Genomic DNA, 24,150 nt, shown 5'->3' on the forward strand with positions numbered 1-24,150 from the left:
GACCTCATCCCCAGGAGGGGAAGGATCTTCGTCTAGAGGACATATGAAATTTTGTGGTGAAAGCAAAAGCCACAGGACCAATCAACCTTCTATCGGCCCAGGACTGAGGACACTGGTGAGCTGCTGCTGGCAGCCTATGTCCAGTACTGGTGATGGACTTAAGAAGAGTGTGTTTAGGATTTAGAGTCAAAGAAAAGTACAGCACAGAAACAGGCCTTTCAGCCCAACTAGTCCATGTTGAACCATTTAAGCTGCCTACTCCCATCAACCTACAACCACACCATAGCCCTCCACACCCCTTCCAACCATCTACTTATCCAAAATAGAGTAATCTGGAAAATAACTCAATATTTACACTTAACTCATCCAATTTATTTATTTATTTTAAAAATTGCACAATTTGACTTCTTTTGCACATTGGTTGTCAATCTTTGTGTACAGTTTTTTTACAGAAATTCTATTGTGTTTCTTTATTTTTCATGTGAATGCCTGCAAAAAGTGAATCTCAGGGTAGTATATGGTGACATATAGGTACTTTGATAATGAATTGTCTTGAAGCCAGTATGATATGACTTCTATAGGTCAACTAAATAAAAATGGGCATGATTCTGAACCCATGATTCTGAATACAGCCTTGGCTCTATGGCAGTAGATTAATTCTACTTTGTATGTTGCATGTACATAAAGAATCAACATTATAACTGAAGAATTCTGAAATTAGATTTCTGTCCTGCATTTACAATCCTTTCATTCTGCATTAAATAAATTCCTGTGGAAAAAATGTACCTGAGGTTAGCCAAAACATATATTAAAATATCTTGTATTATTTTATTGTGCAAATAAGCCAATATTCAGTAAAATACCCGATTATTACATTTAAATCTGTTGTAATTCCCTGATAAGAGCTATTCCTTTAACAAACACCTTCACTACTATTTGTAAAAGACACTTTTATTTATTTATTTTATTTAGAGATTCAGGGTGAAGTAGGCCTTTTGAGCCACGCCGCCCTTGCAATCCACAACCCTGATTAACCCTAAGCTAATCACGTGACAATTTACAATGACCAATTAACCTCACCGATACATCTTTGGACTGTGACAAGAAACTGGAGCACCTGGAGAAAACCCATGCATTCCATAGGAAGGATGTACAGAGACTCCTTACAAAATGATGCTTGAATTACACTACAAACTCCGGAATGCAACCAGCTGTAATAGCATTGAATTAAATGCTATTCTACCATGGCACCTTTCAAGATCATTTTTTGTCTACTAACGTTCTTTTCTTGAAGAACATTTTTCAACTTGCTTCAAGAGCAGATTTCATTGTCTTTAACTCAAATTCAATGTGGTTGGATTTTGTGATAGGATTAAAATAAAAAGAAAATGAACCTATTATTAAGAAATACCAACAGGGTAAACATATCATGTATAGTATTAATCAAAATATTCTGTTTCATAAATATACAAAAGTATTTAAAATGTAAACTGATTAAAAGATGGGATAATCAGATCAACCAACTGGTCAAAGCATTGGCTTTATAGAACATAGAACATTACGGCACAATACAGGCCCTTCGGTCCACAATGTTGTGTAGACCTTTTAACCTACTCTAAGATCAATTTAAACCTTCCCTCCACATAGCCCTCTATTTTTCTATCATCTAGCTGCCTAACTAGAGTCTCTTATAGAATATTTTTACTATAAGCCATGAACACAGATGGAAATTATAATAGGATGCAAAAATTTCATGTAGATGACATTGTTAATTAATACAACCTAGACAGAACCCTTCCTTGTGGAACACTCTCAAAACATTCAATTATAATTATAATAGTAAAATGTGCCGGACATGAGAGGAGATAAAAACCTCAATTGATGAGGTGAGATTTTAAACTTACTGTCCAATATAGATGGCTCATTTTGAAATGGCTAGAGTGATCATGCAACATATCTAAAATAAAACTATTCCATAAGGAAGCTTGACAAGTTACTGAGTAAATAAATCTATGCATGTCTCAATTGAATAACAAACAGGCTCCAACAGATTGTGCCTTGACAGGTAACTATGTGTGTCCAAAAAAAACATCTTTTAATCCCGATAAGTGCAAGCTAAAATTCAGAACTTCCAAAAGTTAAATGCAATCATTGTAATGAGTAAAAATATTTCAATGTGCATCTATACTCCTTTACCTTCTCCAGGGATCGTCACCTTGTCACTGTGGAGAAGCTTGTGCATCCCTGAAATCCTGAGAGTGATGCCATCTGGAGCTTCACTCCTGGTAGGGTCACACATGGTGATAAGATCAACAGTTAGGTTCCAGACAGAGTAATCCAACCAAGACCTCAACAATGGAGCTGGCAGAAGATGATGACACATCACAACAGCAGTGAAGGCAGAGGAAAGCTGCAGCAGTGAAGAATCCTCAGTTGTCTTGCATTCCATGCCTCTAGTCCCTGATCCTGATCTATCAAGGATCATGTGGTGGCTGTCCATACATCACACTTCCCACATTAAACAAATTCACACACAGGTATTTTCCATTAAGGGAATAACCCCTTGGAAGAACATCACACTCGACTTGAGTGATCACACAGCTACTACTACTATTCTCCTTAAACACAGAAGAGTAATGGCACAACTTTGCATTTTCTTCTTAATCAATATGCTTTGGAAGTTGGTGCTGAGATCTTGTACCACTTGACTGTCGATCTGGGAACATAAATGGTAATGAATAAATACCAAGCACAGAATATTGTAACTTCCTTAAAGTAACCAATCTTTTCTTCTAATAATGTTCAAGCCAGTAGCATGGCTACCATATTTATGTGTGATGTGAAATATTGTATCAAAACTAGCAGTGTAGACATAATTCCTGTATTTCATAGATCATAGAATAGTACAGCACATTACAGGCCCTTCGGCCCACAATGTTGTGCCGACCCTCAAACCCTGCCTCCCATATAACCCCCCCCCACCTTAAATTCCTCCATATACCTGTCTAGTAGTCTCGTAAACTTCACTAATGTATCTGCCTCCACCACTGACTTAGGTAGTGCATTTCACGCACCAACCACTCTCTGAGTGAAAAACCTTCCTCTAATATCCCCCTTGAACTTCCCTCCACTTACCTTAAAGCCATGTCCTCTTGTACTGAGCAGTGGTGCCCTGGGGAAGAGGCACTGGCTGTCCACTCTGTCTATTCCTCTTAATATCTTGTACACCTCTATCATGTCTCCTCTCATCATCCTCCTCTCCAAAGAGTAAAGACCTAGCTCCCTTAATCTCTGATCATAATTCAGACTCTCTAAACCAGGCAGCATCCTGGTAAATCTCCTCTGCACCCTTTCCAATGCTTCCACATCCTTCCTATAGTGAGGCGACCAGAACTGGACACAGTACTCCAAGTGTGGCCTAACTAGAGTTTTATAGAGCTGCATCATTACATCGTGTCGCTTAAACTCTATCCCTCGATTTATGAAAGCTAACACCCCATAAGCTTTCTTAACTACCCTATCTACCTGTGAGGCAACTTTCAGGGATCTGTGGACATGTACCCCCAGATCCCTCTGCTCCTCCACACTACCAAGTATCCTACCATTTACTTTGTGCTCTGCCTTGGAGTTTGCCCTTCCAAAGTGTACCACCTCACACTTCACCGGGTTGAACTCCATCTGCCACTTCTCAGCCCACTTCTGCATCCTATCAATGTCTCTCTGCAATCTTCGGCAATCCTCTACACTATCTACAACACCACCAACCTTTGTGTCGCCTGCAAACTTGCCAACCCACCCTTCTACCCCCACATCCTGGTCGTTAATAAAAATCACAAAAAGTAGAGGTCCCAGAACAGATCCTTGTGGGACACCACTAGTTACAACCGTCCAATCTGAATGTACTCCCTCCACCACGACCCTCTGCCTTCTGCAGGCAAGCCAATTCTGAATCCACCTTGCCAAACTTCCCTGGATCCCATGCCTTCTGACTTTCTGAATAAGCCTACCGTGTGGAACCTTGTCAAATGCCTTACTAAAATCCATGTAGATCACATCCACTGCACTACCCTCATCTATATGCCTGGTCACCTCCTCAAAGAACTCTATCAGGCTTGTTAGGCACGATCTGCCCTTCACAAAGCCATGCTGACTGTCCCTGATCAGACCATGATTCTCTAAATGCCCATAGATCCTATCTCTAAGTATCTTTTCCAACAGCTTTCCCACCACAGACGTAAGGCTCACTGGTCTTTAATTACCTGACTATCCCTACTACCTTTTTTGAACAAGGGGACAACATTCGCCTCCCTCCAATCCTCCAGTTCCATTCCCATGGACAACGAGGACATAAAGATCCTAACCAGAGGTTCAGCAATCTCTTCCCTTGACTCGTGGAGCAGCCTGGGGAATATTCTGTCAGGCACCGGGGACTTATCTGTCCTAATGTATTTTAACAACTCCAACACCTCCTCTCCCTTAATATCAACATGCTCCAGAACATCAACCTCGCTCATATAGTCCTCACCGTCATCAAGTTCCCTCTCAGTGGTGAATACCGAAGAGAAGTATTCATTGAGGATCTCGCTCACTTCCACAGCCTCCAGGCACATCTTCCCACCTTTATCTCCAATCGGTCCTACCTTTACTCCTGTCATCCTTTTGTTCTTCACATAATTGAAGAATGCCTTAGGGTTTTCCTTTACCTTACTCGTCAAGGCCTTCTCATGCCCCCTTCTTGCTCTTCTCAGCCCCTTCTTAAGCTCCTTTCTTGCTACCTTATATTCCTTAATAGACCCAACTGATCCTTGCTTCCTAAACCTCATGTATGCTGCCTTCTTCCACCTGACTAGATTTTCCACTTCACTTGTTACCCATGGTTCCTTCACCCTACCATCCTTTATCTTCCTCACCGGGACAAATTTATCCCTAACATCCTGCAAGAGATCCCTAAACATCAACCACATGTCCATAGTACATTTCCCCGCAAAAACATCATCCCAATTCACACCCGCAAGTTCTAGCCTTATAGCCTCATAATTTGCCCTTCCCCAATTAAAAATTTTCCTATCCTCTCTGATTCTATCCTTTTCCATGATAATGCTAAAGGTCAGGGAGTGGTGATCACTGTCCCCCAAATGCTGACCCACTGACAGATCTGTGACCTGACTCGGTTCGTTACCTAATACTAGATCTAGTATGGCATTCCCCATAGTCGGCCTGTCAACAAACTGTGACAGGAATCCATCCTGGACATACTTAACAAACTCTGCCCCATCTAAACCCTTGGAACTAATCAAGTGCCAATCAATATTAGGGAAGTTAAAGTCACCCATGATAATAACCCTGTTATTTTTGCACCTTTCCAAAATCTGCCTCCCAATCTGCTCCTCAGTATCTCTGCTGCTACCAGGGGGCATATAGAATACCCCCAGTAGAGTAACTGCTCCCTTCCTGACTTCCACCCATACTGACTCAAAAGAGGATCCTGCTACAGTACCCACCCTTTCTGCAGCTGTAATAGTATCCCTGACAAGTAATGCCACCCCTCCTCCCCTCCCCCCCCCCCCCCCCCCCCCCCCACCATCTATCCCTTTTAAAGCACTGAAATCCAGGAATATTGAGAATCCATTCCTGCCCTGGTGCCAGCCAAGTCTCTGTAATGGCCACTACATCATAATTCCATGTATGTATCCAAGCTCTCAGTTCATCACCTTTGTTCCTGATGCTTCTTGCATTGAAGTACACACACTTTAGCCCTTCTACCTTACTACCTTTATACCCTTTATTCTGCTTCTCTTGCCTCAAAGCCTCTGTATATGTTAAATCTGGTTTTACTCCATGCACTTCCTTCACTGCTCTATCGCTCCGGGTCCCATCCCCCTTGCAAATTAGTTTAAACCCTCCCGAACCATGCTAGCAAACCTACCAGCAAGGATATTGCTCCCCCTCGAGTTCAGGTGCAACCCATCCAATCTGTACAATCTGTACCTCCAATTTCCCTCAAAAGTAGTGTATAGATTTGTCGATCGAAGTTGAAACATTCTGCTCTCTGTATTATGTGTGTCAGAAGTTTCAGTTTGCAATAGGAGCTGATGCTTTGAGATCCACAGTTACTCAGTCAACAATACAAAAATACAAACCAGATTGCCAATGTTTAAAAATCCCTGTACAACAACTTTCTTAAAATTAAGCCCACTAACCTGAGAGGTATAAATATGTCGCCTTTAAAAGTATGTTTTGGGAGAAAAAGTCTTAAATGAATTTGAAATATTACCCATTATTGCTAATTTACAGCAGGAGGAATACAATTAAACACAGATTAGAACTCCATTCGCTGGAGGGAGAAGACTGAGGGGAGATTTGATAGAGTTAAACAAAATTATGAGGGGTATAGATAGGGTAAATGCAAATAGGCTTTTTCAACAGAGGTTGGGTAAGACTACATTTAGATGTCATGGGTTAAGAGTAAAAGATGAAATGTTTAAGGGGAACTGAGGAGGAACTTCTTCACTCAAGTGGTAGATACGAGTTCAATTTCAACACTTAAGAGAAGTTTGGTTCGGCACATGGATGTGAGGGGTATGGGAGGGTTATGGTCTGGGTGCAGGTCAATTGGACTAGACTGATTAACAGTTTGGCATAGACTAGATGGGCTGAGGAGAGGTCTGTTTCTGTGCTGTAGTGTTCTATAAGTCTATGAGATAAAATCCTGGCAACAGAGTTAGTACAAAGACACGTGTTTGGTTCCTTCCAGAATGTTACTCTCAGTCACTTACTCCATATTATCAGTGTTGACCCAGAACCACTCTCCATGACAGTTAAAATCTTTGGCAATTTCCCCAGGAGGAGGATTCGAGAGGGAATGTACCAAACAGTGAAGGGATTAAGCTTTAAGTTAAGGTAAATTTTTGTTGAATGCCAGAAAGCACATGAGGACTAGAGAAGTGATTACACGTTTTTCATACAGAAAAGGAGCAAGGCTGGTCACTGGGTGTAACTCTTCTTAATTGATACGTTTGGGAAATTGGCGCTGAGATCTTGTACCACTCGACTATCGATCTGGGAACAGAAGGAAACATCTAGCAGACGGAGTTCTTTACACTGCTGAAGCAACTTTTCTAAGGCCCCTGGGCTGACCATTCGTGTGCCTGTAAGAAAATTCAAAGAGGAAAGTAAATCATTAGTTAAATTATTTCAAGGGCCCTCTGAGTATTTCCACCATTTTCTGTTCTTACTTCAGTTTTCCAGCATTGAGACTATATGTCCACTTTATTAATACAAATATCCAATCAGTCAATCATGTGGCAGCAACTCAATGCATAAAAGCATGCAGACATGGTCAAGAGGTTCAGTTGTTGTTTAGACAAATCATCAGAATGGGGAACAAATGTGATCTAAGTGACTGTGGAATGATTGTTGTGCCAGATGGCGTCATTTGAGTATTTCAAAACTGCTTATCTCCAGGGGCTTTTACTCACAACAGTATTTAGAGTTTACAGAGAATGGTGCGAAAAACAAACAAAACAAAGCGTCTAGTGATTGGCAGGCAGTTAGGTGGGCAAAAATGCCTTTTTAAAGAAGGAGGTCAGAGGAGAATGGGTACTTGCATGGGTTCCAGCGAGGTCTGCTTTTTTGTCAGCTACATGAAACAGTCTATGTTCCAAGCCTACACTGGTGTCACTCCCCAACTTTTCCTATGCTACATTGATAAATGCAGTGGTGCTGCTTCCTGTACCCATGCAGAGCTCGGCGACTTCATCAACTTTGTCTCCAACGTCCACCCTGCCCTCAAATTTACCTGGTCCATTTCTGACACCTCTCTCCCCTTTCTCGATCTCTCTGTCTCTATCTCTGGAGACAGCTTACTTACTGATGTCTATTATAAACCCACAGACTCTCACATCTACCTGGACTATAACTCATCCTGTTACTTGTAAAAATGCCCTCCACTTCACTCAATTCCTCTGTTTCTGCTGCATTTGATCTCAGGAAGAGGCTTTTCATTCCAAAATGAAGGAGATGTCCTCTTTCTTCAAAAAAAGGGACTTCCCGTGTTCCACCAAATCTGCCCTCAACTGCATCTCTACATTTTGCGCATGTCTGCCCTCACTCCATCCTCCCGCTACCCTACCAGGAACAGGGTTCCTTGTCCTTACACCCCACCAGCCTGCACATCCAGCACAATTCTCCATAACTTCCGTCATCTCCAACGGGATCCCACCACCAAGTACATCATTCCCTCCCCCCCTTTCTGCTTTCCACAGGGATCACTCCTTATGTAACTCCCTTGTCCATTATCCCTCCCCACTGATCTCCCTCCAAGCACTTATCCTTGCAAGTGGAACAAATGCTACACCTGCTCTTAGACTTCCTCCCTCACTACCATTCAGGACCCCAAACAGTCCTTCAACGTGCAATGACACTTCGCCTGTGAGTATGTTGGGGACTTCTACTCTATCCCGTGCTCCCAGTGTAGCCTCCTGTATATCAGTGAGACGTGACGTAGATTGGGAGACCACTTTGCAGAGTGCCTATGCTCCATCCACCAGAAAAAGTGGGATCTCCCAGTGGCCACCCATTTTAATTCCACTTCCCATTCCCATATGACCATAAGACTGATCCAATTCTTCCAGTTATTCTCACTCCCCTGCCTTCTCTCCATACCCTTTGATGCCTTGGCTAATCAAGAACCTATCTATCTCTGTCTTAAATGCACCCAGTGACTTGGCCTCCACAGCTGCTCGTGGCAACAAATTCCACAGATTTACCACCCTCTGACTAAAGTAATGTTTCCGCATCTCAGTTCTAAATGGACATCCTTCTATCCTGAATTTGTGCCTTCTTGTCCTAGACTCCCCTCCCACTTTGCCATATCTAATCTGTTCAGGCCTTTTAACATTCCGAATGTTTCTATGAGATCCCATCACCCCCCACATTCTCTTGAACTCCAGGGAATATAGCCTAAGAGCTGCCAGACATTCCTCATACAATAACTCTTTTATTCCTGGAATCATTCTCGTGAATCTTCTCTGAACCCTCTGCAATGTCAGTATATCTTTTCTAAAATAAGGAGCCCAAAACTGCACCCAATACACCAAGTGTGGTCTCACAAGTGCCTTATAGAGCCTCAGCATCACATTCCTGCTCTTGTATTTTATATTTTCAGGAAGCCATGCTGGCTTTGGCCAACCTTGTCATGTACCACCAGTAACTTCATCCCTAACAATCGATTCCAACAACTTCCCAAACACTGATGTCAGTCAATGTCTTCCTCTACTGTTGCACTCAGGTTGGAGGAGCAACGCCTCCAACCTGATGGCATGAACATCGATATCTTGAACTTCCAGTAATGCCCTCCATTCCCCTTTCACCATTCCCCATTCTCTTTTCTCTCTCTCTCAATCTATCTCCTTACGTGCACTTAACTTCCCTCTGGTGCCCCTCCTCCTTTTCTTTCTTCCATGGCTTTTTGTCCTCTCCTTTCACATTTCCCTCTTCTCCAGCCCTGTATCTCTTTCACCAATCAACTTCCCAGCTCCTTACTTCACTTAACTCCATCCCCCCACCCACCCTGCTTTCACCTAATGTTTCTTCATACCCTCCCCCCACCTTCTAACTCTGACTCCTCATAGAGAACCATAGAACACTACAGCTCAGTACAGGCCCTTCAGCCCTCCATATTGTGCCGACCCATATAATCCTTAAAAAAAAAGTACTAAACCCACACAACCCCATAACCCTCCATTTTTCTTTCAAACATGTGCCTGTCCAAGAGGCTCTTAAATACCCCTGTTTTAGCCTCCACCACCATCCCTGGCAAGTTATTCCAGGCACTCACAATCCTCTGTGTAAAAAACTTACCCCTGATGTCTCCCCTAAACTTCCCTCCCTTAATTTTGTACATATGCCCTCTGGTGTTTGCTATTGGTGCCCTGGGAAACAGGTACTGACTATCCAATCTATCTATGCCTCTTATAATCTTGTAGACCTCTATCAAGTCTCCTCTCATTCTTCTACGCTCCAAAGAGAAAAGTCCCAGCTCTGCTAACCTTGCTTCATATGACTTGTTCTCCAAACCAGGCAACATCCTGGTAAATCTCCTCTGCACCCTCTCCATAGCTTCTAAATCCTTCCTATAATGAGGTGACCAGAATTGAACACAATATTCCAAGTGTGGTCTCACCAGAGATTTGTAGAGTTGCAACATGACCTCTCTACTCTTGAACTCAATCCCCCTGTTAATGAAGCCTAGCATCCCATAGGCCTTCTTAACCACCCTATTAACCTATGCAGCGACCTTGAGGGATGCATGGATTTGAACCCCAAGGTCCCTTTGTTCATCCACACTCTTAAGTAATTGACCATTAATCCTGTACTCAGTCTTCTGGTTTGTCCTTCCAAAATGCATCACCTCACACTTGTCCGGATTGAACTCCATTTGCCATTTTTCTGCCCAACTCTGCAGCCTGTCTATATCCTCTTGTAACCTTCGACAACCTACAGCTCCATCCATAACTCCTCCAATCTTCGTGTCATCCGCAAACTTACTCACCCATCCTTCCGCCTCTACATCCAAGTCATTTATAAAAACCACAAATAGCAGGGGTCCCAGGACAGATCCCTGCAGCACTCCACTGGTCACTCATCTTTTTTCTTCAGTACTGATGAAGGGTCTCGGCCCAAAAACATTGACTATACTCTTCTTCATAGATGCTGCCTGGCCTGCTGAGTACCTCCAGCATTTTGTGTGTGTTGCTTGGATATCCAGCATCTGCAGATTTTCTCATGTTGAATGGCCAGACTGGATCAGGATGACAGGAAGGTGACAATAACTATAATAACTACGCTTACAACAGTGGTACGCAGAAGAGCATCTCTGAACACACGTCAAATGTTGAAGTGGATGGCCTACAGCAACAGAAGACCACAAATAAACACTCAGTGGCCACATTATTCGATGCAGGAGGTACGTAATAAAGTGGCCACTGAGTGCAGTTTTTGGCATTCAAGGTGTAGTTGGATGTGCCAAATAAATGCTGGGATAATATATGGAGCTTCTGACTGTAATCACATATTTTTACTCTAGTTCTACCTTTAATTATTGCTGAATCTATTAGTTTTCAAATGTTCTGATAACAGCAGCATTGACCCAATTAACTCCAAAGAAGAGGTTTCAGAAACAGAAACAGACCTTGAGTTGGCTCAGTAATTTAATAAATAAAAATCTGATCTATATCTTAACCTCAGCTATCCTCCTTTATTTCTTTTCTCTTCAATCCTTACCTTACGGAAGTGTATGAATGTTTTAAATATTTTCAGCTGGCCGGGCTTCAACAATATTTTATTAAGTTTAACATTCCATGTGAAGTACTTTCTGAAATGACCTCTGAATGAACTGATTAGAATTTTAAGGTTCATTTTCTGCTCTACACTCCTACGAGATAAGATTCCATCAAACCAGCCTTTCATAAGATATAGGAGTAAAAGAAGACCATTTGGCCCATTGGGTCAGCTCTGCTATTCAATCATGGGCTGATCCAATTTTTCCAGTCATCCCTACTCCCCTGCCTTCTCCCCATACCCTTTGATGCAATGGCTAATCAAAACACTTCAACACACACTATATGCCGGAGGAACCCAGCAGGCCAGGCAGTAACTATGGAAAAGAGTACAGTCACTGTTACGGGCTTAGACCAAAACAGTATAAGACCCTAAGATATAGGAGCACAATTAGACAATTTAGCCAATCAAGTTTGCTCCTATGTTCTATCATGTCTGATTCCAGATCCCACTCAACTCCATACACCTGCCTTCTCGGATTATGCTTTGATGCCCTGACCAATCAGGAAACTCTCAACTTCAATCTTAAATATACCCACGGACCTGGCCTCCACCGCAGTCCATGTTAGAGCATTCCACAGATTCACTACTCCCTGACTAAATACAATCCTCCTTATCCCCTTTCTAAAAGGTCACTCCTCAATTTTGAGGCTGTGCCCTCTTGTTCTGGATACCCCCATCATAGGAAACAACCTCTCCACATCCACACTATCTAGTCCTTTCAACATTCTGTAGGTTTCAGTGAAACCCCCAGATTCCTCTACATTCCAGTGAGTACAGACCCTAAGCTGCCAAATGCTCCTCATATGTTAACCCTTTCATTCCCAGATTAATCCTTGTGAACCTCCTCTGGAGTCTCTCAATGACTACACATCCTTTCTGAGATATGGGGCCCAAAGCTGTTAACAATACTCCAAGTACGTCCTGACTAGTGTCTTATAAAGACTCAGCATTATCTCCTAGTTTTTATAATATGGATCGAGGAATCACAGTGCATGTATGTCAGTGAGTTAGACTGGCGGGAAGAGTTTAAAAGGTGATGATTCTTTCTTTAGTGGTTTGATCAATGGACAACTACGCAGGCACGTGGACATCAGCGAGTTAGATAGGTGGGAAGATTATAAAAGGTGATCATACTTCCTTTGGCGGTTTGATCAAGGAACGACTACTCAGGCTTTATCGAGCTCAACAGGGCTTTGGAGATAATGGTCAAGACCAGATAGGTTACCTGTGAAGAACAGAAACAGGAAATATGTCTGTGAGGTTGGTGTTCTGTACTGGGTGTCAGATGTGGTAAATCCGGGAGACTCCCAGTCTCCTGGAAGGCCAGAACTGTGCTAGGTGCGTCGAGCTGCAGCTCCTTAAGGACCGCGTTAAGGAACTGGAGCTGCAGCATGATGACTGTCATCTGGTCAGGAAGAGTGAGAAGGCAATAGAGAGGAGCTATAGGCAGTAGTCACTCAGGGGCCTGGGTAGACAGATAAGTGGGTAACAGTCAGGAGAGGGAAGGGCAAGAGTCAGATGCTAGAGAGTACCCCTGTGGCTGTCCCCCTTAACAATAAGTACTCTTGCTTGAGTATGGTTGGGCGGGGAACAGACTACAGTAATAGGGGACACTATATTTAGGGGATCAGACAGCCGATTCTGTGCAGGAAAGAAACATGGATGGTCATTTGCCTCCCAGGTGCCAGGATCTGGGATGTTTCTGATCACATCCACAATATCCTGAAGTGGGAAGGTGAACAGCCAGAGGCCGTGGTACATATTGGTACCAAGGACATAGGTAGGAAAAGGGAGGAGGTCCTGAAAACAGACTACATGAAGTTAGGAAGGAAGGTTGAGAAGCAGGACTTCAAAGGTGGTAATCTTGGGATTACTGTCTGTGCCACACAACAGTGAGTATAGGAATAGAGTGAGGTGGAGGATAAATGTGTGGCTGAGCAATTGGAGCAGGGGGCAGGGATTCAGATTTCTGGATCATTGGGACCTCTTTTGGGGCAGGTGTGACCTGTACAAAAAGGATGGGTTGCACTTGACTCCAAGGGGGACAAATATCCTGGCAGGGAGGTTTGCTAAGGCTGTTGGGGAGAGTTTAAACTCGAATTGCTGGGGTGTGGGTATCAAACTGAAGAGACGGACGAATGGGCTGTAGGCTTACAAATAGAGAAAGCTTGGAGACAGTGTGAGAGGGAGGATAGGCAGATGACAGAGAAGGGATGTGCTCAGACTGATGATTTGAGAGGTGTCTATTTTAACACAAGAAGTACCATGAGAAAAGGGGATGAGCTTAGAGCGTGGATAAGTACTTGGAGCTATGATGTCATGGCCATTACAGAGACTTGGATGGCTCAGGGGCAGGAATGGTTACTTCGAGTGCCAAGCTTTAGATGTTGCAGAAAGGACAAGGAGGAAGGCAAAAGAGGTGGAAGTGTGGCACTGCTGATCAGAGATAGTGCCACAGTTGCAGAAAAGGAGGAAGTCATGGAGGGATTATCTACTGAATCTCTGTGGGTGGAAGTTATGAACAGGAAGGGACAATAACTCTACTGGGTGTTTTTTATAGACCACCCAATAGTAACAGGACATCGAGGAGCAGATAGGGAGACAGATTCTGGAAAGGTGTAATAACAACAGGGTCGTCGTGGTGGGAGATTTTAATTTCCCAAATATTGATTGGCATCTCTTTAGAGCAAGGGGTTTAGATGGGGTGGAGTTTGTTAGGTCTGTTCAGGAAGATTTCCTGACAAATTATGTAGATAAGCCTACAAGAGGAGAGCCTGTACTTGACCTGGCATTGGGAAATAAATCTGGTCAGGTGTCAGGTCTCTGAGTGGGAGTGCACTTTAGAGATAGTGATCACAATTCTATCTCCTTTACCATAGCATTAGAGAGGGATAGGAACAGACAAGTTTGGAAAGCGCTTAATTGGAGTAAGAGGAGATATGAAGCTATCAGGCAGGTACTTGGAAGCATAAGTTGGCAACAGGTGTTCTCAGGGAAATGCATGGTGAAATGTGACAAATGTTCAGGGGATATTTGTGTGGTGTTCTGCATAGGTATGTTCCAATGAGACAGGGAAAGGATGGTGGGGTACAGGAACCATGGTGTACAAAAGCTGTTGAAAATCTAGTCAAGAAGAAAAGAAAAGCTAACGAAAGGTTCAAATAAACTAGGTAATTATAAGTCTAGCAGGAAGGAGCTTAAGAATGAAATCAGGAGAACCAGAAACAGCCATGAGAAGGCCTTGGCGAGCAGGATTAAGGAAAACCCCAAGATATTCTACAAGTATGTGAAGAGCAAGAGGATAAGACGTGAGAGAATAGGACCAATCAAGTGTGACAGTGATAAAATGTGTATGGAACTGGAGGAGATAGCAGAGGTACTTAATGAATACTTTGCTTCAGTATTCACTGCAGAAAAGGATTATGGCAATTGTAGGGATGACTTACTGCAGATTGAAAAGTTTGAGCATATAGACATTAAGAAAGAGGATGTGCTGGAACTTTCGGAAAGCATTAAGTTGGATAAGTCTCCAGGACTGGATGAGATGTACCCCAGGCTACTGTGGGAGGTGAGGAAGGAGGTTGCTGAGCTTCTGGCAATGATCTTTGTATCATCAAATCAGGTGGGAGAGGTTCTGGAGGATTGGTGGGTTGCAGATGTTGTTCCCTTATTCAAGAAAGGGTGTAGAGATAGCCCAGGAAATTATAGACCAGACTTTAATGATTGGTAAGTTGATGGAAAAGATCCTGAGAGGCAGAATCTATGAACATTTGGAGAGGCATAATATGATTAGGAATAGTCAGCATGGCTTTGTCAAGTTTGTGCCTTACAAACTTGATTGAATTTTCTGAGGATGTGACTAAACACACTGATGAAGTTAGAGAACTGGATGTAGTGCATATGGATTTCATCAAGGCATTTGATAAGGTCCCTCATGCAAGGCTTCTTGAGAAAGTAAGGAGGCATGTGATCCAAGGGGACATTGCTTGGTGAATTGAGAATTGGCTTGCTCTCACAAGGCAAAGAGTGGTTGTAGACGGGTCATATTCTGCATGGAGGTCGGTGACCAGTGGTGTACCTCAGGGATCTGTTCTGGGACCCCTTCTCTTTGTGATTTTTATAAATGTCCTGGATGAGGAAGTGGAGGGATGAGTTAGTAAATTTGCTGATAACACAAAGGTTGGGGGCGTTGTGGATAATGTGGAGGGCTGTCAGAGTTTATAGTGGGATATTGATAGGATGCAAAACTGGTCTGAGAAGTGGCAGATGGAGTTCAACCCAGATAAGTCTGAGGTGGTTCATTTTGGTATGTCAAATATGAAGGCAGAATATAGTATTAATGTTAAGACTCTTGGCAGTGTGGAGGATTAGAGGGATCTTGTGGTCTGAGCCAATAGGATGTTCAAAGCAGCTGCGCAGGTTGACTCTGTGGTTAAGAAGTCAGATGGTGCATTGGTCTTTATCAATCGTGGGATTGAGTTTAAGAGCCGAGAGGTAATATTACAGCTATATAGGACCCTGGTCAGACCCCACTTGGAGTACTGTGGTCAGTTCTTGTCACTTCACTACAGAATGATGTGGAAACTATAGAAAGGGTGCAGAGAAGATTTTCAAGGATGTTGCCTGTACTGGGAAGCATGCCTTATGAGAATAGGTTGAGTGAACTTGGCCTTTTCTCCTTGGAGCGACGGAGGATGAGAGGTGACCTGATAGAGGTGTATAAGCTGATGAGAGGCATTGATTGTGTGGATAGTCAGAGGCTTTTTCCCAGGGCTGAAATGGTTAACACGAGAGGGCACAGTTTTAAGGTGCTGGGAAGTAGCTACAGAGGAGATGTCAGGGGTAAATCTTTTACACAGAGAGTGGTGAGTGCACGGAATGGGCTGCCAGCGACGGTGGTGGAGGCGGATACAATGGGGTCTTTTATAAGAGACTCCTGGATAAGTACATGGAGCTTAGAAAAATAGAGGACTATGGGTAACCCTAGGTAATTTCTAAAGGAAGTACATGTTCGGCACAGCTTTGTGGGCTGAAGGGCCTGTATTGTGCTGTAGGTTTTCTATGTTTCTATATTCTATTCTCCTTGAAATAAATGCCAACATTACATTTGCCTTCTTTACCACAGACTCAACTTGTAAATTAATCTTCTGGGAGTCTTTCATGAAGACTAATAAGTATTTTGCATCTCTGATGTTTGAATCTTCTTTCCATTTAGATAATAATCTGCACGATTGTTTCTTTTACCAAAATGCATCATCGTACATTTCCCAAGACTGTATTCTACCTGCCAATGTTTTTGCCCATTCCTCTAATTTGTCAGCATTGTGCTGCAATTGCATTACTTCCTCAGCAGTACCCACCCTTCCACCTTTCTTCATATCATCCACAAATTTTGCCACAAAGCCATCAATCCCACTATTTAAATCATTGACAAGTAACGTGAAAAGTAGAAGTCCCAACGCTGACCCCTGAAGAACACTATTAGCCACAGAAGCCAACTAGAAAAGGCTGCCTTTATTCCCACTCGCTGCCTTGTGTCTGTCAGCCATTCTTCTATCCATGCCAGTATCTTTCTTGTAATGCTATAGGATTTTATCTTGTTAAGCAGTCTCATGTGTCACACCTTGTTAAATGTCTTCTGAGAATCCAAGTGTATGACATCCACTGCCTCTCCTTTGTCTATCCATGCTTGTTACTTCCTTGAAGAACTCTAACAGATTTGTCAAGCAAGATTTCCCTTTGCAAAAACCATGCTGATTTTGACTTATTTTATCAACAGTCTCCCAAGTACCCCAAAACCTCGTCCGTAATATTAGACTCCAACACTTTCCCAACCACTGAGGTTAGGATAACTGGCCTATAATTTCCTTTCTTTTGCCTTCCTCCCTTCTTAAAGAGTGGAGTGACATTTGCAATCCTCCAGTCCTCCGGGACCACGCCAGAATTAAGTGATTCTTGAAACATCATGACCAATGCATTTATAATCTCTCAGCAACCTCTGTCAGGACTCTGGAATGTAGTCCATCTGCCCCAGTTGACTTATCCACCTTAAGACCTTTCATTTTGCCTGGCAATGGCACTCACACCTGCTGACACTCACGGACCTCTAGCACACTGCTATTGTCTTCCACAGTGAAGACAGATGCAAAATAAAGTTCATCTGCCATTTCTTTGAACACTACTACCACACCAGCATTATTTTCCAGTGGCCTAATATTAACTCTCACTTCCCTTTTACTGTCTATATAACGGAAAACTCGTCTAGTGTCCTGCTTTATGTTATTGGCTAGTTTGCCCTCATATTTTATCTTTTCCCTTCTTATAGCTTTTTTAGAGCGCAAACACGAGGAAATCTGCAGATGCTGGAAATTCAAACAACACACACAAAATGCTAGTGGAACACAACAGGCCAGGCAGCATCTATAGGAAGAAGCACTTTCGGGCCGAGACCCTTCGTCAGGACTAGTCTGTGTTCCACTAGCATTTTGTGTGTGTTATAGCTTTTTTAGTTGCCTTTTGTTGTATTTTAAAAGCTTCCCAATCACCCAGCTTCCTGTTAACTTTTACTACCCCATATGCCCTTTCCTTGGCTTTTATGCAGTCCTGGACTTCCCTTGTCAGCCATGGTTGGCTACCCCTGCCATTTGAGAACTTCCTTTTTCTGTGGGACGTAATTATCCTGCACCATTTGAACTATTCCCAGAAACTTTAGCTGTTTCTGCTCTACCATTATCCCAAGCAGTATCCTCCTCTAACCCACCTGGGCAACTCCTCTCTCATGCCTCTGTATTTCCCTTTATTCCACTGTGATACTGATAGATGTGACTTATGCTTCTCCCTCTCAAATTGCAATATGAATTCAATCCTATTGTGATCACTGTCTCCTAAGGGTTCCTTTACATTAAGCCCCCTAATAAGATCTGGGTTATTACACAACACCCAATCTAACATAGCCTTTCTCCGAGTAGAGACCCTCCATCAGGAGTGGAAAAAAAGATGAGTAGTCTGAGTAAGAAAGTGGGGGGAAGGGTGAGGGGAGGAAGAACCACAGGTGATAAGTGAAACTGGGAGGGGGGGGGGAGAGAGGTGCTGAAGTAATAAGCTGGGAAATTTATTGATGAAAGGGATACAGGGCTGGAGAAGGGGAAACAAGCCATGGAAGAAAGAAAACGGGGAGGAGCACCAGAGGGAGGTGATGGACAGGTAAGGAGATAAGGTGAGATAGGGAAATGGAAATTGTGAATGGTGTGGTGAGGGGAGGTATGGGCTTTTCCAAAGGTTCAAGGAATGAATTTTCATGCCATCAGGTTTGAGGCTACCCAGATGAAATATAGTGTTGCTCCTCCAACCTGAGTGTGACCTCATCCAAACAGTACAGGAGGCCATAGACTGACATGTTCAGAATGGGAATGGTAAGTTGAATTAAAATGGGTGGCCACTGGGAGATCCTGCTTTATCTGGCGGACGGAGTGTAGGTGCACGGTGAATAGGTTTCCCAATCTGTGTCAGGGTTCCCTGATATACAGGAGACCATATCGGGATTACCAGATAGAGTGGATAACCATTACAGACTCACAAGTGAAGTGTCGCCTCACCCAGAAGGACTATTTGGGCCCTGAATGGAAGTGGGGGGAAGAGATGTAGGGGTAGGACGAATGGACAAGGGGGTCATATAGCAAGCGATCCCTGTGGAAAGCAGAAAGTTGGGGGAGGGAAAGGTGCTTGGTGGTAGGATCCCCTGGAAATGGTGGAAGTTATGGAGAATTATGTGCTGGACACAGAGGCTGGTGGGGTGGTAGGTGAGGACCAGAGTAACCCTATCCCTGGTGGGGTGGCAGGAAGATGGGATAAAGGCAGACATGTGCAGGTTGAATCTATATTGAAGCCGATAAGCATAGTCTCAGAAACCTGTTTAACCCTTTTAGCTTACATTTTAATTTTGTTTTAATTCCAGCAGCTTATGAGATTTAGTGACACACTCAAATGTTTCACTAATCATTATACTGTACCAGCACCGGAGTAATACCTCCTGTCCATAATGTAATTAACATCTTATCAGGGCAATACTGTTCTCTGCCCAATACTTCTCTCCAAACCAAAGATTTAACAGCATGCAGATGACTGTTCAATGCAGACAAGAATACCAGAGTATTTAAAAAATAACCAATTCTCACTATAATGACGTGCTCTTTAACAGCAATAAAACATGACAAAACATTGTCGTTAAGTAGATTAACCTTACACACACTAATAAACATTTAATTATTTTAAAACTTGATAATTCAAGATCCCCTGGCTAATAATTGCATTCTGAAATCTACAAAATTTCAAAACCGTAATCTTATGAAGCACTAATAATTTGTTCATAAACAGGAAAAAAGGGCTGAATGACCCAGATGTACACCATGGAATTACAAAGTAAAGAATGGACAATCTACATGATCACATCACAAATAACCTTTCAATTTCGCCATAATGAAATATGCACTTATCTTTGGCTAGACCATCAATATCTGCTAAGTAGCATCTTGCATTTAGATTAGTGACAAGATACTGCACAAGATGAAGATGTTGGTCAGTACATACAAAATGAAATGTTTCCCAAATGATTTCCTTTGTAGCAAAATTTAAGTTTATGTTACTGTTAATGTATTCTTCCATTGCAATCATTGTAAGTCTAGACTGTTAAATTCTTGTACTTCTGTTTAAATATTTTACATTCTACAAAAAAGAAGAGAGTTTATTTGGCATCTATTAGCACTCATGATTTTGCATGCTATAAAATCCCACTTAGTTTTCTTTTCTGTGCTGTCACTGAAGGTACAAGTGAACATCTAGTCAAAGGGCCTTCATGGCAGTTATATACAGGCCTCCCAGCAGTAGCTGGGATGTGGCCCACAGATTACAACAGGAAATAGAAAAGGCGTGACAAAAGGGCAATGTTATGATAGTCATTTTAACATGCAGGTCATTGGGAAAATCAGGTTGCTAATGGATCTCAAGAGAGTGAGATTGTTGAATGCCTACGAGATAGCTTTTAGAGCAGTTTGTCGTTGAGCCTATTAGGGGATCAGCTATACTGGATTGGGTGTTATGTAATGAACCAGAAGTGATTGGGGAGCTTAAAGTAAGAGAGCCCTTAGGAGCCAGTGATTACAATATGATTGAGTTCAACTTGAAATTTAATAGGGAGAAAGTAAAATCTGACGTAGCAGTATTTCAGTGGAGTAAAGGAAACTTCAGTGGTATGAGAGAGGAGTTGGCCAAAGTAAATTGGGAGGAACTGCTGGCAGGGATGTCAGCAGAGCACCAATGGTGTGCGTTTCTGGGAAACATGAGGAAGGTGCAGGACAGATGTATTACAAAAATGAAGAAATATTCAAATGGCAAAATAGTACAACAGAGGCCGATAATGGAAGGAAAAGCTAATGTAAAAACAAAAGAAAGGACATACAAAAAGCAAAAATTAGTGGGAAAATAGAGGTTTGGGAAGCTTTTAAAAGCCTACAGAGAGCAACTAAAAGAATCATCAAGAGGGAAAAGATGAAATATGAAAGCAAGCTAGCAAACAATATCAAAGTGGATAATAAAAGCTTTTTCAAGTATGTAAAAAAAAAGATGAGAGTGGATATAGGACCCCTAGAAAATGAGACTGGAGATGGCAGATGAAGTAAATGAGTATTTTGCATCAATCTTCACAGTGGAAGACATTAGCAAACATAAAAACATATAAAACCTACGGCATAATACAGGCCCTTCGTGCCACAATGCTATGCCCAACATGTACTTATTTTAGAAATTATCTAGAGTTACCCATAGCCCTCTATTTTTCTAAGCTCTATGTACCTATCCAGGAGTCTCTTAAAAGACCCCATTGTATCCAGTTCCACCACAGTCACTGGCAGCTCATTCCATGCATTCACCACTCTCTGCGTAAAAAACTTACCCCTGACATCCTATCTGTACTTACTTCCAAGCACCTTAAAACTGTGCCCTCTCATGTTAGCCATTTCAGCCCTGGGAAAAAACTACTGACTATCCACACAATCAATGCCTCTCATTATCTTTACACCTCTATCAACGCACTTCTCATCCTCTGTCGCTCCAAGGAAAAAAAGCCAAGTTCACTCAACCTATTATTGTAAAGCATGCTCCCAATCCAGGCAACATCCTTGTAAATGTGCCAGATATTGTAGTGTGTGATGAAAGAGGAGTGCAGTCACTATTATAAGGAAGAAGGTGCTCAAAAAGCTGAAAGAGGTAACAGTATGTAAGTCACCCAGACCAGATGAACTGCACCCTAGGGTTCTTAAAAAGGTAGTGATAGAGATTGTGGAGGCATTAGTAATAATCTTTCAAAAATCATTGGATGTGTAATTGAAAAACTGCAAATGTCACTCCACTGTTTAAGAAAGGAGGAAGGCAATAGAAAGGAAATTATAGACCAGTTAGCCTGACCTCAGTGGTTGGGAAGATGTTGGGAGTCAATTGTTAAGAATGAGGTTATAGAGTACTTGGTCAGCATGGTTTCCTCCAGGGAAAATCTTGCCTGACAAACCTATTGAAATTCTTTGAGGAGATTACAAGTAGGATAGATAAAGCGGATGCAGTGGATGTTGTATATTTGGACTTACAGAAGGCCTTAGCCACACATGAGGCTGCTTACCAGTTAAGAGCCCATGTCATTACAGGGAAGTTATTGGCATGGTTAGAGCATTGGCTGATTGGTAGGAGGCAGTGAGCAGGAATAAAAGGATCCTTGTCTGGTTGGCTGCCAGTGACTAGTTGTGTTCCACAGGGGTCAGTGTTGAGGCTACTTCTTTTTATGCTGTATATAAATGATTTAGATGATGAAATAGATGGTTTTGTTGCAAGTTTGCAGATGATAAGAATATTGGTGGAGGAGCAGGTAGTGTTGAGGAAACAGGTAGGATGCAAAAGGACTTAGATTAGGAGAATTGTCAAGAAAGTAGCAAATTACGCGACCTCGGCTTGCTGCACTCCCTCAATAGCAAGAATGTCCTTCCTCAAATTTGGAGACCAAAACTGCACACAATACTCTAGGTGGGGTCTCACCAGGGCCCTGTACAGCTGCAGAAGGACCTCTTTAGTTCTATACTCAATTCCTCTTGTTATAAAAGCCAGCATGCCATTAGCTTTCTTCACTGCCTGCTGTACCTGCATGCTTGCTTTCATTGACTGATGTACAAGAGCACCTAGATCTCGTTGTACTTCCCCTTTTCCTAACTTGACTCCATTTAGATAGTAATCTGCCTTCCTGTTCTTGCCACCAAAGTGGATAACCTCACATTTATCCACATTAAACTGCATCTGCCATACATTTCCCCACTCACCCAACCTGTCCAAGTCACCCTGCATTCTCATAACATCCTCCTGACATTTCACACTGCCACCCAGCTTTGTGTCAGCGGCAAATTTGCTAATGTTACTTTTAATCCCTTCATCTAAATCATTAATGTATATTGTAAACAGCTGCGGTACCCCACTGATCACAGCCTGCCATTCCGAAAGGGACCCGTTAATCACTACTCTTTGTTTCCTGTCAGCCAGCCAATTTTCAATCCATGTCAGTACTCTGCCCCCAATACCATGTGCCCTAATTTTGCCCACTAATCTCCTATGTGGGACTTTATCAAAAGCTTTCTGGAAGTCCAGGCACACTACATCCACTGGCTCTCCCTTGTTCATTTTCATAGTTACATCCTCAAAAAACTCCAGAAGATTAGTCAAGCATGATTTTCCCTTCATAAATCCATGCTGACTTGGACTGATCCTTCTACTGCTATCCAAATGTGTCGTAATTTCCTCTTTTATAATTGACTCCAGCATCTTTCCCACCACTGACATCAGGCTAACCGGTCTATAATTCCCTGTTTTCTCTCTACCTCCTTTCTTGAAAAGTGGGACAACATTAGCCACCCTCCAATCAGCAGGAACTGTTCCTGAATCTATAGAACATTGGAAAACGATTACCAATGTGTCCACGATTTCTAGAGCCACTTCTTTAAGTACCCTGGGATGCAGACCATCAGGTCCTGGGGACTTATCAGCCTTCAGACTCAACAGTCTATCCAACACCGTTTCTTGCCCAATATTATTTTCCTTCAGTTCATCCTTTACCCTAGTTCCTTTGGCCACTATTACATCTGGGAGATTGTTTGTGTCTTCCTGAGTGAAGACAGATCCAAAGTACCTGTTCAAGTCATCTGCCATTTCCTTGTTCCCCATAATAAATTCACCCGTTTCTGTCTTGAATGGCCCAATTTTGGTCTTAACTATTTTTTTGCTATTCACATACCTAAAGAAGCTTTTACTATCCTCCTTTATATTCTTGGCTAGTTTACCTTCGTACCTCATTTTTTCTTGGCGTATTGCCTTTTTTGTTATCTTCTGTTGCTCTTTAAAATCTTCCCAGTCCTCCGGTTTACCGCTCATCTTTGCTATGTTATACTTCTTCTCTTTTATTTGTATACTGCCCTTTACTTCCCTCGTCAGCCACGGCTGCCCCTTGCTCCCCTTAAGATCTTTCTTCCTCTTTGGAATGAACCGATCATGCACCTTCTGCATTATTCCCAGAAATACCTGCCATTTTTGTTCCACTGTCTTCCCTGCTAGGGTATTGTTCCATTGAACTTTGACCAGCTCCTCCCTCATAGCTCCATAGTTCCCTTTGTTCAACTGTAATACTGACACATTCGATTTTCCCTTTTCCTTCTCAAATTGTAGGTTAAAACATATCATATTATGGTCCCTACCTCCTAATGGTTCCTTTACCTCGAGGTCCCT

General features: G+C 42.6%; 1 protein-coding gene across 4 annotated transcripts in view; it reads right to left on the reverse strand.

The window, feature by feature from the left end:
- Positions 1 to 362: 362 nt before the first annotated feature.
- The window catches only part of fbxl4 (F-box and leucine-rich repeat protein 4), a 273,096-nt gene continuing 249,308 nt past the window's right edge, over positions 363 to 24,150 (reverse strand). Inside the window, exons 8-10 of one of the 4 annotated variants that reach the window (XR_012100352.1) lie at positions 6,966 to 7,148; positions 2,197 to 2,716; positions 363 to 769 (exon numbers count right to left, since the gene is read on the reverse strand). Coding sequence is in view for 2 of the 4 variants with exons in the window: in XM_073057526.1 (XP_072913627.1) it covers positions 6,985 to 7,148 (164 nt within the window). In the remaining 2 variants the exon portion in view is untranslated. Of the gene's footprint in view, positions 2,717 to 6,776; positions 7,149 to 24,150 lie in introns of all 4 variants that reach the window. The other 3 variants (XR_012100351.1, XM_073057526.1, XM_073057528.1) reach the window with 3 other exon arrangements.

This window comes from Hemitrygon akajei, chromosome 9 (assembly GCF_048418815.1).
Source record: "Hemitrygon akajei chromosome 9, sHemAka1.3, whole genome shotgun sequence".
In the NCBI taxonomy this organism is placed as follows: Eukaryota; Metazoa; Chordata; class Chondrichthyes; order Myliobatiformes; family Dasyatidae; genus Hemitrygon; species Hemitrygon akajei.